A 16,889-nucleotide genomic window follows, 5' to 3' on the forward strand; every position below is an offset into this window, starting at 1 on the left:
TTTGTATCTTGTATTTTGTACCAAATTTTGTACTTGTTCTTCTATTACTTTTTAGCTTTTATTACTTTTCAGTATGTGATTGTGTTTGTTTAAAAGAAAGAGAGTAAAATAAAATTCTGTTGTTTTATTGTGTAGTGTCAAATTTAAGATTATTATTATTCCATTTTCATCGTATCGATGTGCAATATTACGCCCTTTCTAGTCCATTTTCGCTGACATCAATGCCCTCATCTGTGACGTCACGTTTCTCCTCCTCCTGCTCTTCCAGATCTCTTCTGGTCTTACGTTTTATACATTTCTTGAATCCGTGCCCTTTGTACCCTTTCTTACACTTACAGGTGTTTCCATTGAAGACTGCGTTCTTAGCACATCTTTCTGCAAAAAGAAAATAAATAAATAAAAGCATTATAATTATAAGTTATAATTATAAATTGTGATAAAAGCCCTGATTTAACAGAAAGAGGAGTTTGCACTAGGTATTTAGACTTTCGAATGATGCAAATTATAATTGTTACATGCTATCTTTATTGTCAAGAACAACTGTAGGATGCTAACGGAGTTTGATATTAACGTAAATAACAAAATAACTAGGTTTCATACATTTAAATCATGGATTGATTTCCTGAATATATCTCTTTCTTTATTCAATGTTAATTCTGCCTTCCTGAAGGATACGAGAGGATTAATTAGACACATTCTTGATTAACTTACTTCTGCATCCGTAGATCACCGTCAAGTATTTAAAAGTCCCCTTACAAGGGTCGCCATAGACTTTGTTACTGGCTCTCAGTCGACAAGTTTGCTTTCCCTCACAGCTCTTTTTCGCTATCTTATTGGCATTCTTGGCCTTGCATTTTGTGGTTTTGATAGGCTTGCCCTTTGCGCATATTCGTTTGTTTCTACGACCGTATAGAGAGTAGAACACCCTGATGACTCTGCCCTTACTACACCTCAGGGTCAGGCTTTCATGTTCACAAACCTGTCCTCTTCCAACTTTTAACCCTGTCAAGAAAAACACTTATTAAGGGACCATATAGCGAAATTCTCATGAAACTGTGATTGCTGGTGAAAGTTTACATAGGTTTTTCCTAAATAGTATTTATAATATTGAAAAAAATAATTATAAAATAAAAATGATATTATTAATTTGGGTATTTACATAGAATTGTTCTGACGCACTGTTTCTTTCCTTTAGTGAATCGATATCCCCGACGACATCGACATTTTCCCCTGACGCACACGGCATTCTTTACACATTTCTTACTGCATTTCTTTGCTGTAAAATTAAGTCTATATAAAATTAATGTGAAAACATCATGCAAAGGCTAAATTTACGTACTAATAACTTTAAAACCGTCTATTAAATTGAGATCAAATATACTGAAAGGACCATTAATTCTGTTGAATAATTCTCTTCTAATTTTTCTTTCGTAGATTTCGATCTAAAATTAGAACAGATTTTTAGGCGCCGATTTTTTACACAACTGATAATGTAATTGGCAGATCTCTGGCAATGACTGTTGCTGAATTTACCACTTGCAGGCATTCCTGACAAACAACAATACATAGATCCACAAACAATATATACAATATGTAAAAAAAAATTGTATCGTTTGCATGTGTTACACCACAGAAGCAATGTTTGGTTTTCGCAGTTTTGGTTCAATCACGCACTGAAAAGATATTTGTTTTTTCTTCAAAATCGAGCTGGTTACTTCACCCTGACTACTTTTAGAGCTTGGGTCTGTTCTAACATAAAAATCAATCCTTTGAATTTCCATTTTCATTAAGTCCATTTTCAGTTTTTGTCTTTGGAACTCTCAAGAAATAAGATAAAATTATTTGTTGAGACATTACAACAACGTCAACAATCGGATAAAAAATCGTGGTCTGCATGGTCTGCGTGGACACAGCGTCCAGTTATTTAGAAGATATCAATGAACACTAGTTTCATTCACTCTCTCTAACATTCGTTTTCCCATCTTTGTCTCTTTTTGCATTAAATTATGTTCAGCGTTATGTCCTTTGATTGATTTGTCCCTCTTGCAAGACCCTCTCTTGACTGTTCCTGTGACGGTCGGTAAAGTGGAACAACTTGGTTATTTTTATTTTACCTTTTCCCTGCATCATGGTCAGGTTTTTATTTTCACACACTGTGTCCTTGCTAATTTTTATTTTCGATTAAGAAAAGGAGTCAAGGGAAGTGTTATATGAGGAACATATAGGACAATGCTGGTTGACCAATTTTTTTTTTCATCAACAATATTTTATATACATAACAGTTTGGGTATAATAATACTTAGTTATATAACATATGATCAACCGATTGGCTTTTCAAGTTTAAGTTCATTTATTTATCCAGCTACATATGTTACTAATTATAGTATTTACGTGGGTTATTCCTTCTGACGCATTGTTTCTTTCCTCGGTTCCATCGATATCCACGACGACAGCGACATATACCGGAAACACATCGGGCATACTTTCCACACCTACGCTTCTTGCTGCATATCCTCCACCTTCGCACGCATCTACGTTTCGATGAGCTCCATCCATGGCCCTTCTTACAGCGACATCTCCCATTGACACACTCGGCATTCCTCACACATTTCCTGCTGCATTTCTTTACTGTGGTATGAAATTAGTTTTTCAAAACAAAAACAAAAAACAAAAAATGCCACTTCACTCATAGGGGAAAGCAAAAGAGAAATAATATTTTTATAAAAGGCTATGGATAGTGGATATGTCCACTACTATCATAAACGTCGCATGGTGTTTGATAAGTCATCTGGATGAAAGCGAGGCTAAAACGTAATGCTCGAGTATGATTTACTTTCTATAGCATGATTGTCAACGAAAGAGTGTCAATATATTGAAACTATCAAATAAGTTGCTGAATTTTAAATTCATTTCAAGACTACAACGTCTAAATACAAATGGTATATCCAAAAAGACATTTTGCCTAAACATGAACTAACCCTTGCGACAAGCGTAAACAACATTAATAGAACTGGTAGATCTTCGACACCGACTTGCAGACCAGACCCAGCATCCTCTTTTTCCGTTACATGACTTCCGGATTTTACCACGTGATCTTCCTGACCAACATTTATACCTAGATCCTGGACATCTCCAGTCATTTAGTTTGTACGTAATGTAAAATAATTGTATCTGCCTGCCTGTCCCACACCACAAACGCAGGTTTCTGTTTTCACATGCAAAAGAACGCTGAAGCCCTGCGGAATTGAGTACCATAGAGACAATCTTTTAATAACCAAACCAGCGCCATAATCATTAGTTTCGATATACCACTTTAAAAGTCTATAATCAATTAAACGAACGTTTCTTTTGGTTAAAGTATCTTAATCATGTACTTTACAGTACCTTCAAATAGATCAAATTACCTTTTTGTGACCTTTTCGTTATTTCTTCATTGACATCTCTTGCTGCAAAAAAGAAAAGTTCTGTGAAAAAATTTGCTTGGTACGGTAACCACTAAACATATTCAGCAGAAGTACTCAAGGCGACATATGTAGCATCACAGAATAAATCAAATTTCAACATTCCATTTCTCACCCGGAAGTTGGACTGGTTTCCCCTGCTCCTCCTTCTCCTCCTCCAAAACTTCATCCTCTGCACCAGAAAAAAATGAAGAAATAATTATGATATTTCAAAACCAAACTTCTTTGTTAATCCGTAGGTATCGTTACACCGTGCTAATATTGCTAAAGAACAAGTCACGTGGAATCTTTATAAAACCTTTCACATACCTTGTGCAGACCTTGCTGTCAGGACGTCCTCGTCCTCAGTGTCTCTAGCTACAGTTAAAACAAGAAGTAAGTAAAATGAGTAATGATAAAGTAACAAAAGCATTATAAGAGACAAAACTTGGCTACAGTAAAACAAGTAGTAAAATGAGTAATGATAAAATAACAAAAGCATTATAAAAGACAAAACTTTGAACAGCGTGGAAGATACCTGGTAGTTGAACAGGTTTTTCTTCTCCGTCATCTGAGACCTGGGCCGGGAGCTGGACAGGTTTTCCTTCCCCCGTGTCCGAGACCACAGCAGCCTGTCCCACTTCCTCTTCCTGTACGGAATCTGAAAACGTCAAGTTTTCAATTCAATGTCTAATAAAACATACATATGCTAACGAACGTTCTTTGGTTTAATTCGTCAAGTCTTACAATGGGCTGAGACCAAAATCACAGCTAGGACAAAGAAGAACCTCATCTTTCTCGTTGGCGGGGATGTGGGTATCAGATGTGTGGTGTTTAAGCCTCTATATATATGGTTTGTTGGGACTTCAAGGAGAGATTTATGCTAGATACCCATCAGTACAATAGACTCTCTAGGGGAAGCAGCTGGGTTAGAGAGAGGCGTGCGATGTTTGGATTTCTGTGTAAAAGTCATGGATTTAGATTTACAGCAAAGAATAGTTTGCCAAGCAAACACAAAATACATGCGCACATGAAGACCTCAAAACTGCAACAATTTATATAATAGTACGCAAAATAACACAAACAGCATATTGGGAAAATCAAACAGCTATGATAATCTTTCTTTTTTTAACAGAAAAACTATAGATAATGCTGATTATTTGGGTGGTTGGTAGCAATTGATGCATGTGAAATTTTAACTTTTTCAACTATTTTCGGATGTTTATATTGTTGTCAAGCTTCAGGAGTTTGAGAAAAGGATACCTGCATGCAATAGAACATCACTTTTAGCAATGTAGTTCAAAAGATCTAAACGTGTTCCGCTCTGATTGGTCTGTGGGTATGTTTAATCAGAATAACTCAGAAATAGAGTTAGTTTATCAGAAGACGTTTAAAGGTTTTCCATCTATAATCCTATGTTGAATTTACACCTCATTGCCCATTTATGAGACCCTGGTCATAGTTTAAACAAACAGGATGTTTGCATAGATTCCAATCTATGCTACAAAGAGAAGCTCCACTATAAAAAAAAATATAGCATTTCTGGTGCATTTGCTCATTACAAAACATTATTTTAAGACATTCAAATTTGTATTTATTTATTTTATTTTATAAATTGACATCTTTTCAAGAAAGCGTGGCAGCTCAGTTTCACCCAGTTTGAAGTTTCACCCAAATGCTTATTGAGCAAGTCCGGTTGAATTTGGTGCAGTCGTTCTGGAGAAGAATCCGAATGTGTGCAAAGTTTATAGACGGGCAAACGAACAGACGCCGGACATAACACTTCACATCAGTCTTCAAATGAGTTAACCTAGACACATTTACTTATTTCGCTGCCACATCGTAAATTTTGGATTAACTGGGTGGATGTTAATTTTGTAAATTTTGTGTTAACATCAAACTTTTAAATTCAAAATTTACGATGTGACATTTACAAATGTGCGGTTTGGTATTAGATACAATAACTAAATTATTAAAAATGGCTGAAGATAGGCAACGAGATTGACTTTGAACGTACCCTACGCGAGGTTGTCAAAAAATAACGCATTTAACCTTCAATTTTTTTTTAAGAAAATGGCCAAAGTTGTAATTTCATTGTTTGGTTTTTTTATTGTTTGGTTGCAGGACACACGGTGCATGTTGAAAAAAAAATAAACTTGTGACAGAAAATGTGAATTGAAGTGTCTTTCCTTACAATTCGTTGCTATCTTGATTCTCAATCGCTTTGCCTTGAACACATGGATTTAAACTGATACATTACATCTCTATTTCAAGTTGTTTATTTCTAATAACAATAAATAAACTTCCCTTGGAATATTTCAAAACTATTACGCAATATAACGAATGTTCTAGAGAGAGCACATTTTTGGAGTGATAGGGTGCAATTACTTCTGTGATTTTTCGTATTTCTATGATTGCTCTTCCAGCTAAACAGTTTGGTCCTAATAAGCATGAATAATGTGCAAATAAAAAATAAAATTGAATGTGGTTTTTTAAACTTGGGATACTTGCATTAGATATTTTATTAAAATTTCGCTTTTAGAGAACTTTAGGAAGCTTATTAAACGTGCTTTGATATTTAAGAAATGTAAGTCTCTTCGAAATGTACTGAAATCAATATGAAAACAATCATTTAGTACAAGAATAGATACGCGCAATCTAACGTTCCACTAAAGAGTAATTTTCCCATACATCTTAAAAAGAATAACATATTAGTCAAGTACATATTCAAGCCACGCATATATTTTCCCCAAATTTAAAATTCTCATTTGAGTTTGTACAATTATAAAATGAACGTAGAAGGACTACGGTATTCTCTTAAGAAAGATATTGTAACTTCTTTTCACTAGTCTGACCCTGTATCAGCTGACACTAATAACTAAACCATGTCAGGAACACCGATTTAAGGAGGTTGAGTGATCAACAAATTAGCAGTCATATCCATCTTCAACTTTTTTTTACATATTAATTGTTTGGGTATAAAATATTATTTAGTAATGAAAATTTGATGTATTTTAGCATTTAAAGAATGTTTGTCTTTAAACAGAGCTCTTCCTTTAAAGAAGATATACCGTATACAGGGAAATATTCACCTCCTTTTATTTTCGCCCCTTTTTAAGACTTGGCGAATTCCGATTTCTTCAATTATTTCTCTTTAAACACAACTGTGTCTAGGCAAATTCAATAACGGGGAAAAACTGCTTGCAAGTGTAGAAGGGCGAAAATTACAGGAGGCGAAAATAACCCTGTATACAGTATATAGTCTAAAAATGGCCATGACAATCCAGTCCTCTTATCTGTTCACATTGATTCCACAACTCAACACAAGAAAAGTAAATAGTGAGATGTTTATTGTTCTCTCATTATAAACTTAAATACACCTGTGCACAGGTAACAAGTAGCCACGTCTGAAATATTATCCTTGTCATCATAGTTATAATCTTTATCATCATCATCATCATCATAAATAAAGCAAATATGTAGCTGCACATGACAAGTCAGTGAATGGCAATTAAAAATGCAGTAATAAATAACCTCTACAAGTCATGGTGCACATTCACCTTTCTTGCAATATAAATGAATATGTACATCTCTTAAAATTGCTAATATTTTTTCTCCAGTTTGGAAAAAAAAATTACGTTACCGTCAACACACATATAAGGATAAACATTTTTCTGTACAGCATTTAAACTGGCATCGAATACTAATATTAACTGACTGAGAGAAATTTACTAAACTAAACTTGCATGTGGTGGTCATCTTTACATTCTAAGACCGAAACTGATAGCAATGAACATCTCAACACAGATCTTTAACAAAAAAGTTTCAAATTAGAAGAAAAACTGTGTCAACCATTACAAATTACAGATACAGTTTGATAATGATGCTATTATAGTCATACAGCACACTTGTGGGGATTTACTCTTACTTCCCGGGGATTTTTCTTTCAAAACTTTTTTTATTCAAATGACATAACTTTAATCAACATCCTGGTTGGAGATTAGCAATTATCGGTTTTGATCAACAAGGAAGTGAGATTTTTGGATTTCTCAGATTCATACAAAATATCAAATCCATTAAGTGCAGGGCACTGCAGTTTGTTTTCTGAAAGGGTGGAATTGATGTAAAATTGCACAGACAAAAATTTGTATTTTTTCCTTTTTTAAATTTGCATGTCATAAGAGAAATGAAACCACTTGGTAATAATTATAAAGAATTCCACTAATGTTCAAGTTCATGAATAGATAAAATTCATCTTACATCTATCAAAAACTGACATGACATGTGCTTGTGAAGACCAACAATGAACACTTCATCAGTCCTGAGAAACCTTCAACTTTTTTCCTTTCTTCACTGAACGAGCTCAGATTCCGTTGTCTGTAGGATGGTCTGTCCGTCGGCATCCATTGCCAGCAGGGCTTGTACAGTCTCCAGGGGGATAGGCTCCCCATCCCCTCCCTGGAGCTGTACCGTGCTGCCGTCCTCGTTCTGAATGATGATAAACCCATCAGGGGTCTGGTATATGTTGGAGGCAGTGATTATTTGGTTGGTTTGAAGTCCTGACCCCTCCAGGGTGGATTCATCCACATATTGAATCAGCCCTTCCTGAGCCTGTGAATCGTCTTCCATGGTCTGTTCCACTTCACCGACAACTTGCGCAGTTCCATCTATGCTGACTGCTTCTGCTGTCATAAGGTTTTCTGATGCGCCAGGAGTAGAGCCAATGAAATCTGTTGTAACAAAACTCTCCTCATCGTTATTTGCTATTTGAATGTCCGCACTTGTGGTTTGAATATCTGCTCTTGTGGTTGGCAGTGAAATCATGATACTGTTAGGGATTTGAAGAGTCTCAGCTTCTGTTTGGGTGACAGTTAAGTTTCTCACAATACCAGTGTTGTCTTGTACTACAACAGAGGGAGTGACAGTTACTGTATTCCTAGCCCCATTACCCACTTGACTGACGGTAGCTGTGGGAGTTGAATTGATTGGAGTTTCACAAGTGATGAGACCTTCTGGTGACACGATTCTCACAATCTTAGTCTCTCCTGATGAGGAGATAGATGGAGTGGTTTTGTTCACCTTATTTAACAGACTAACTCCTCCAGAAATGACCTGATGGGGCACATTTTGCACCACAACAGGTGCCCCACTCGCGATAGTTGGCTGGACTCGACTCCGAGCAGAAGCCGACTGAACAAGAATCGGGGCGGACGGTTGGGACTGAGAAATGATGAGTTTTTGAGAGTTCAGAGTTGAGGATAAGGCAGCAGTGCCTTGCGTCTTCACTTTGGCCACTGCCTTACTCATTGTGGAGGAAGAAATTGGATGGATGACAATGGGGGTCTGGTTGGAAGATCTTCCAAGGTTATTCAATGCAGGATCATTGTTTGAGAGGGTCATCTTCTTATTGGCCGTGGTAACAGAGCTCGGATGCACAACAATACTGCTGTTGGATGAATTCTGAGACGATAACGACGATGAAGATGGAGATGCAGGGATCAGACCTGTCATTGTCGGTTTGAACTTTTTTGCGGGAGAGGAGATCTCATCTTTTATCACTGTGTTCAGGTTACGTTTCACTGCACTGTTCACCGAGTTCACAGCTATAGCAGCTCTGGGCGGGAATGTAATAGATTCCTGAGTGGCAGGCATTTCTTTGATCTCGTAAACACCTGCCTCCAGGCCTACAGCACCCGCCAATTTCTCATCCTCTATCTACAAAAAAGAGAAATTCATTAACAAAATTTTTCATCCATAATCAACCAAAGAAATTTTTAAAAGAGAAAATTATAAAGGAACTCTGAAAATTAATGGATCAGATTAGAAGATAATCAGTAACAACTCCTTGGGTTTTTTTCAGTAAATATCAATGGAATATACGGCTTACTCCACTTATATTGAACTCGCTTATTTTGAAATTCCGCTTATTTTGAAATAGAAATAAATCCCCAGTTTTTGCCTCTCATATTCTTTGCATTGATTTCACGGATATAATGAAATCGGTTATTTTGAAATATCGCTTATATTGAAGCCACTGATTGGTCCACAAAGGTGACAATTAGTTGTTTTTATAACGGTTCTATTGAAGCACTCCCTGGCGGCTGCGTCATGGTTGGTGACAGTAATTATGCCAGACTGACCGGTTGATATACAAAGGTGTGAATTGATAAGTTCTCTTCATGTGTGTTTTTTACTTCTATTAAAAAGTAAAATTTATTCACTGTTTAATTTTTTGTTTTTACGAATATGGATGTATTGATGCTAGACGTAACATGGCAACCCCACGGAAAAGAAATACCTTATCTCCGGACACTAAATACAAACTAGTTATGGCTATTGATGAAAGGACAATGCCTAAATTCGAAATAGCTAAGGATTTTGAGATTATCGCGGGTACACTAACGATGATATACAAGCAGCGTTCAGCAATATTTGAAGCGTTTGAGTCTGGTGATTTTCTAAATCGTAAAAGAATGCGTTCGGAGATTATGATGAGGTTTAAGATAATAACAAAACAAAACTTACAAAACTTTCGGATATAATTTTAATCAAACTTTCAAGCTCTAATGTTCCATGTAGTCCGTTTATTGTAATAGATAAATGATGACCAAATAATTTGTTCGGGTTTGGTTTTCTATGCTTACATCGGGATTGAACTTTCAAAAATGGCGGCTTCACGTCAGTCAATTTCGCTTATATTGAAATACGGATATATTGAAATAATTTGCATGGTCCCCTGAATTTCAATATATCCGGAGTAGGCTGTATACTGTGGAATCATTTGATTTTGTGGGGGCCAATTTTCGTGGATTGTAAGTTTTTTGCTTGTTCGTGGGGATGTAATTTTGTGGATGAATCAGTTTTCAGTTTCAGTAGGTAAACCAAACCTTTTATGATTAGTTTTCGTTGAGGGTATAACTTCATGAGCGAGGGCTACCCACAAATACCACGAAAATTGAGCCACCGCAAATTCTAATAATTCCACAGTATGAACATCACTTTTTCTAGTGCTTGTAAAGTTGATAAATTGTAAATTATACTTCCTAAGAGGAATAACTCTTAAAATATTTTTAGGTGTACTACACCATATCAAGAAATCATGAGAATGATGCTCAAATGTTGTATACTGCTGACCTTCACTTGCATTATTCAAATAAGGAACAAGTTTAGACAACAACATTATGAAATCAGTGAAAAAAAAATGGTCAAGTGCTTGCACTATCAAGAATGAACAAAGGAGTGTTTTTAACATCTATAAATATTAATATCTGATTCATATCAATCAGGATATTTCTGTTTAATGGGGACAACCCAAGGTCAAGTTATTGTTCTTGAAACTCGCAAATTTAACATTGCTGCATATACACATGTGCTGCACGTGGTTTCATTAATATCCGTCGGGGTTAATTTTCGTGTATATTCTCTGAGAAAATCAGTTTCAGGATATGTAAAACCCGAGTATAACAATCAATGATCCTATTAAATGATATGCCATTAGATTTTGCCTTTCAATAAACATTAAACTTTGTGACTCAACTATTATACTCGGGTTTTACATATCCTGAAACTGATTTTCTCAGACAAGAAAAAAGCTGTCAATGAGACAGCAAACCAGGTTTTCTTTTGTGTGAACAGTATCCATAATCTATTTGTCAACCTTGAATTGCTAAACACTACCTCCAGAGAAATGGGGTACTCTATATGCAGTATTTTGCCCAAAAACACCCATGAAGTTCAAGAGGCCATATTGGCAAAATTCAAGTTTTAAAATGCACATCTCTGATATATGTACAATTGATATGCAAAACAACAACTTCCTGTCTTGAAAACAGAAGGAGAAGTTATCCGTTCAAAGGGGGTACCCATTTGGCAGCCACCTGCCTGCCATTTTTACCATTTCAAAAACCAGATTTTTCCTTTGGAAAACTTGGTTAAGATTTGTATTCAACCAATATTGATGAAACCTGAGTATATTAGTCAAATATTCCAAAAGTTAACAAAAACTTTATAATTCTTAGTTAATGTTACATACCTTTAATGTATTGGTGCTTTTCTCTGTAGCAGGCTGCATAAATGTGCTACAGACTTCCTTCACCTCCTTGGCCAGTGTTTGGAACTCCTTGTAAATGTCATCCGCATGGGGCCTCCTAGGAACACCTTTCTGCACTTTGAGGAGGAGGAAATCCCAAAGAGTGAAAACCTTGGCTATTCGTGGCAAAACTAAGCCAATCAGATCTTCATCAGAACAGCTCGAAATCATCTGAAATCAAAAGGAACAAAATATTAAAAAGACACCTGCAATGTTGATTGACTTAACCTTTAACCCCTATAGGCATTACACAACAAAAAGGTCAAATTTTTCCTAAACTTTTTTTTTTTTAACTCTTAAATATTGAGTCTCTCTTTATGTGTATCATTTGTATCAACCCTCCTGACATCACAAGTGTATTTGTACAATTTGTTCAGAATCCCATGATAGGGATTTGATTTAAAATGCTACAGAATTTCTTTGGTTTGGAGCACTTTTAATAAACCCTACAGTTTACAAAGCGTATACTGTCCAATCGAGTTTGTTCTTTATAACCTCTGTAGTGTAATCTATTAACTTTCTTTATCCCTCAATTATAAGAGACAAAGAAATAAATGTTGGTCATGGTTTACACACACCAGAAACTCATGCCAGGAATAGTAAAATGGGATCAATCCTTGCTGAGAGATTTAAACCTTTCTTTGTGTTTCAGCTAGCCAAACAAGAACAGCAACAAGTGGAGAATTCCCAAAATGAATCACTTTTGAAATGTGTTTTAAATCAAGTTAATTAACTCATTTGTTTTTCGTATAATGTTGCATATTATTACTGGTATGTATCCAATCAATATGCCACTAAATATGTTTCAAATATATATGTCTGGTCTTAAGCAAAACATGCACAAATTATGTAGGCAAAATTTCAGAGTCGGACAAATCGTGTTGATTTCAATGAGCCATGACAGAATGGCCTATTGAAAAAGACAGTCACGTTGCTTTTTGATACAACAACCCAAAATTCATGTTCATGTTAGAATGGCTTCTACTTTACTGAATTTCATATATGATGATGTTTCCTGACAAACAGAATGTCAGCCATATACAGACTTACATCTTGGAGTCTAGACCTGCGTCTGAGTGCTGCATTAGGACCCGGGGGTCTCCCCCTGCTCCCTCCCCTTCGTGGGTAGTACCCCCTGGAGGTGGGGATGCGGGGTGGGGTGCTGGAGGTGGAATCTTGGGTATTGCTGTCCTCCGACATGTTACCTGTACTGTTGAATCCATTGTGGGACATGCCTATTTAAATGTAGGAAAGTAACATCCAACCCAACTTTTCAACATCTTACATATTTTTGAATATGTGGTGTACATCTCCGACAAGACTTGCAGTATTAAACAACAATCTGACTTCTTTATACAGGTTTTCATTTGAATTTTTATGAAAGAAATTAAACATATAAACCCAATAACCTCGTTCTTTTGTTCCTATCAATATAGCTAATACAGCTACTAATAAAGATGATGCTTAAATATATATATAAAGAAGCCAGTCATCAATATATAAAGAATCCTTATTTCACTGTATATTTAAATTATGTATGAATTTAAATTGGTGAAATTAAACAACATCTTTCATTTTGAAGTAAAAAAGATTTACTAGAGACTGGTGTTGTAAATTGCATTCCTTCTGGGGCATGGTCTGGGTGTGACCGGTAATGTCTCTCTAGGCTGCCTTGTCCAACATAGGCTTTATTGCAAACAGAGCACTGAAACTTCTTTGGCTTTCCTGTAGATCCAAATCCTGACAATGAAAGACATTCAAAATTAATTCATTGGTATAAATATTAGACAAACATAAAAAATCTGTTTAAATAAGATGAATGAAAAATCAAAGTTTCTGAAATCAATGATTTTATTCATAACTTTCATGGTTTGATGACAAGTCTGTTATGACTCCCTTTTACTTTAAACTGGGTATATGTTTATGTTCCAACTACCTAAGGAAAAGGTGAATTCCTCTTGTTCCTCAATCACATGGTCATTCTCGTCTTCCTCATCGTCACTGTATTTATAGTCTGAGTATCCTCCATCAGAATCATCAGCTGCCTCTTCTTCCTCAAAATCCAGCACATGAAGATGTTTATAGTCCTTCACCATGTGCTTTGGGGGTTTTGAAATTCTCCCTGAGCGAGTGCGAGGGCGGTGCTTTTTTCTCTCTTCCTTTTCTTCTCGGGAGAGATCTGGCGCCTCGAAACGATCTTCGTCGTCTTCTTCATCTTCTTTCATTCTCTTCTTGTACTGTCTCCTCAGACCATCTTTGCTGAAAACCAAAGTCTGTGTTTGCTGCCCTTGTGATTGTTTCTTCCCCCCAACTGTCTTGATTATAGAGGAAGGGGAATTTTTGTGAAGTTCTGAAGGGTAAATCACCCTGTACACTATTCGTGTGTTGGTCTGCGGATTAAAAAGAATGCTTGATCCTTCTGCTGTAGAAGATTTTGCCACTTGCTGTTGCTGAACGACCTGCATTATTTGTTGCAGTTGCTCAGCGGACAGATTCTGCATAGGTGTATACTGGTTCCCTTGCTGTATGATTCGAATTGGATTTTGACTAGAACCTAAAGGGGCCCCACTTGCTTGATTTGATGGCATTAAAGTCACACTGATTCTACCCGATGAAGTGTCAAGTTTCAAGACATTGTTCTGAACACTGCTTGGGACGACTGTAGAATTATTGGTCATATTATCTGTCTCCATTTCTTGAGAAAAATCAGAGTCAGGTTTTACGACTGCATATTCAGAGTTGGAATAGTTCTCCCCACTTTCAGCCACATTTTCACTGAAGGCAGTCACAACAAGTTGGTCATTGATACTGTCATTTGTCGTCCCATCAAACGCAGTGTTCGACCCGTCGTCTGTCACTAACTGTCCCCTCTCACCATTCATCTCCTCCTCAGTCACAAATGCTTCCGAGGGAACCACACTAGCGATGAGATCTTCCTCCACACGCGCCTCGGGATCCGTTCCCGTTGTATATTCAACACCAGCTTGAACAAACGTTCCCGTCGCTTCGTCCAAAGCTTGTTGGATGATGTCTTCATCTGTAACCTCGGTCACAACTGTTCCATCCATGTCCTGTGTGGTTATAATGGTACCATTATCCAACACATGCGTTCCATTCATATCAATAACATTACCTACAGTGTCCGCCATGTTTGTTTTGACTTCACCGTATATTTTTATTTTTTCAAGAAAATTCCCACATTAAATATCTTCAGCTGTCTCTCTGGTCATAAATAATCTCATTTTTGACAATAGTCAAAAATTTCTTTGGTATAATATTCGCACGTTTCCGTAGTTCACGATGGCGCGAACACATTCATTCATTTTCCTGTTTTTCGTTCGTCAGAGGTCGCTGCTCACAAAGGATTTCGCAGTCACAAAGCTGCGACTACCGCGAATTATTGAAATTAGCCGAATATGCGTTGTGGTACTTTTAAACCATTTTCAGAACAATTCATTGTGGGCTTTAGAGTTAACAGAGGCATGAAAACAACATATCTATTTTATTTATGTGTCTGGAAGGTTATAAAATTATTAACAGTGACATATTATTTTTTCTTTTCAGTACATTACTGGATTATTCGGCAGCTGTTTGCGGGACGGTGAGAAAGTAATTTTGTGAAATAGGCTATAGCCTACATATACATATATGTTAGAGCGGATTTGAGTAACACAATATAAATTCTATTTCTAGTGATAGATAAGTTAAGTAAGTACATGTATACCGTACAAAAAATATCTTATTTTCTAAAATAACTGCCGGAGCCCGCCAAAATGAGAAACAATTCCTTTAGTGTTCCTTTCAAGAATGCTGTTAACAGAATTTGGAAAAATTGAACAGGAAAACGTTACTGTAAATAAAGTGTGTAAACTGATAACAACATGCCAGTCGATAGCAGATTCAGCGGGGGCGGGGTGCATGGAGGTAGTGGTTAGCCCTCCCTATTCCAAAAAAAAAAAATCTCGATCCACCATTGCTAGTGATGAAAGTGGTCATTTGATATACTGATCATAATATCACACAATCTGTAAATACAACTAGTTCAGACATGTATAGTTTAAAACTATACATGTCTGAACTAGTTGTATTTACAGAAACTTTACGTGCTCAACGATGGGTAGGGTGGTACTTCAAGCCAGCTAACCAACACCCCCCCCCCCTTCCGGTACTTTCGCTTGAGCGTTTAGAATTGGGTGATACAAAGGCGCTTGTATACCTGCGAGAAACGTTCGCCTAATAGTAAAATTATTATTATAACAACAATATCAGCATAAACAAAAACAAATGCATATAAAAAGTAAAGAAACGAGCTAGCCTACCACTACCATCAACCACCCCCCCCCCCCGTAACATATTAGAGGTTTGGCAACGCGTTTTATCTTTTCATAGAAAAAAAATAGCGGAAACTTTCCTTCTATAACTTTCTGAATATCGAGACGTGCATTTAGCTTTTATTAAACTTGAAATAAAATATCTTATGAGTAAATTGTTTTACAAACAAGTCATAGCGGTATTATATCCTCCTTTATATTTATTCTAATCCGAATAATTATAATGAATAAAATATGCGTTTTAAAAAAAATAAGTACACATTTCATCAACAAAATTATCTTTTCACACTCTATTGAGTTGCAGCACCCTTATCCGACAACCCCTCCCACCCTGGGGTACAAACTGTGGCCTGACCAGTAAGAATTAGGAAGAAGGACGATCTGTCTTTAAATTATCTAATCAACTTTGAGAAGGGGATGGGTTGTTCCGCTGTCCCTAATATAACTACACCTATGCCAAATGATTTGATATGTCCAAAACCTGACATATGATCATTTTATTTGGTGTTTAAACTTGTAAAAATGTCCAAATGCAATGGGAGGGGGCTATGAACTTTTAATTGTGTCTAATCCTTTATAAATACATACGACAATAACACTTAAAAATTGTTCAATCCAATTCAATTTATCAAAATACTGCCCATGCGCTCTCATTTTATAAATTTTTATACATCTTTTTTTTTTAAGAAAGAAAATGGTTTTCAACATTTCATGTAATATTTTCTCATAAAAGTTGTACAGCTACATTGAAAGGCAAGGTCTATACATGTGTTTCATCATTTGTGTGATAAAACTAGCGTAATTTTTTATTTGTGCGCCCATGTACATGTATTTTTACTATGGGAGGCACTGTAGCTCCCAGGTCGTCCATCCCATTTTTTTTCAGACCGGAAGCTACGGACCTGCAGCTACAGTCATGCAGCTGCCCAGAAGTAAGAGGATGACCGATAAATCGAAGCAAATTATGTCATTGTGTGTACTCTCTCAATAACATTGAACCATTGGTTGGACTTTTTTACATGATCAAAC

The 16,889-nt window shown here is 36.3% G+C and overlaps 2 protein-coding genes across 3 annotated transcripts; both read right to left on the reverse strand.

The window, feature by feature from the left end:
* Positions 1-109: 109 nt before the first annotated feature.
* Positions 110-4,279, reverse strand: LOC128175024 (multiple epidermal growth factor-like domains protein 10). 2 transcript variants are annotated; one of them, XM_052840398.1, is made up of 10 exons: positions 4,188-4,279; positions 3,979-4,101; positions 3,771-3,818; positions 3,577-3,633; positions 3,405-3,446; positions 2,979-3,236; positions 2,392-2,628; positions 1,160-1,276; positions 712-1,002; positions 110-375 (listed from the first exon to the last, which is right to left on the reverse strand). In XM_052840398.1, the coding sequence occupies exons 1-10, from the start codon at positions 4,231-4,233 to the stop codon at positions 188-190; spliced, it is 1,407 nt and encodes a 468-aa protein (XP_052696358.1). In that variant the 5' UTR covers positions 4,234-4,279; the 3' UTR covers positions 110-187. The 2 variants fall into 2 exon arrangements, with proteins under 2 accessions (XP_052696358.1, XP_052696359.1); XM_052840399.1 differs by lacking the exon at positions 2,979-3,236.
* A 2,493-nt stretch (positions 4,280-6,772) lies between these two features.
* On the reverse strand, positions 6,773-14,895 carry LOC128177159 (uncharacterized). The gene is made up of 5 exons (XM_052843740.1): positions 13,466-14,895; positions 13,126-13,269; positions 12,580-12,764; positions 11,473-11,700; positions 6,773-9,155 (listed from the first exon to the last, which is right to left on the reverse strand). The coding sequence occupies exons 1-5, from the start codon at positions 14,676-14,678 to the stop codon at positions 7,791-7,793; spliced, it is 3,135 nt and encodes a 1,044-aa protein (XP_052699700.1). The 5' UTR covers positions 14,679-14,895; the 3' UTR covers positions 6,773-7,790.
* Between the last annotated feature and the right edge of the window lie 1,994 nt (positions 14,896-16,889).

Source organism: Crassostrea angulata, chromosome 3 (assembly GCF_025612915.1).
Source record: "Crassostrea angulata isolate pt1a10 chromosome 3, ASM2561291v2, whole genome shotgun sequence".
NCBI lineage: Eukaryota > Metazoa > Mollusca > Bivalvia > Ostreida > Ostreidae > Magallana > Magallana angulata.

Bases quoted from the DNA above. Each gene is read 5' to 3' on its own strand.
- LOC128177159 (XM_052843740.1), bottom strand. From the start codon at position 14,678: ATGGCGGACACTGTAGGTAATGTTATTGATATGAATGGAACGCATGTG. The intron at 11,701-12,579 runs GTAAGTCTGTAT...TTTTGATTTCAG, and splicing joins GCAGGTCTAGACTCCAAGAT to ATGATTTCGAGCTGTTCTGA. The intron at 9,156-11,472 runs GTATGTAACATT...TCTTTTTTGTAG, and splicing joins AAAGCACCAATACATTAAAG to ATAGAGGATGAGAAATTGGC.
- LOC128175024 (XM_052840398.1), bottom strand. From the start codon at position 4,233: ATGAGGTTCTTCTTTGTCCTAGCTGTGATTTTGGTCTCAGCCCATT. The intron at 4,102-4,187 runs GTAAGACTTGAC...TGACGTTTTCAG, and splicing joins GATTTTGGTCTCAGCCCATT to ATTCCGTACAGGAAGAGGAA. The intron at 1,003-1,159 runs GTAAATACCCAA...TTTTCTTGACAG, and splicing joins GTGCGTCAGAACAATTCTAT to GGTTAAAAGTTGGAAGAGGA.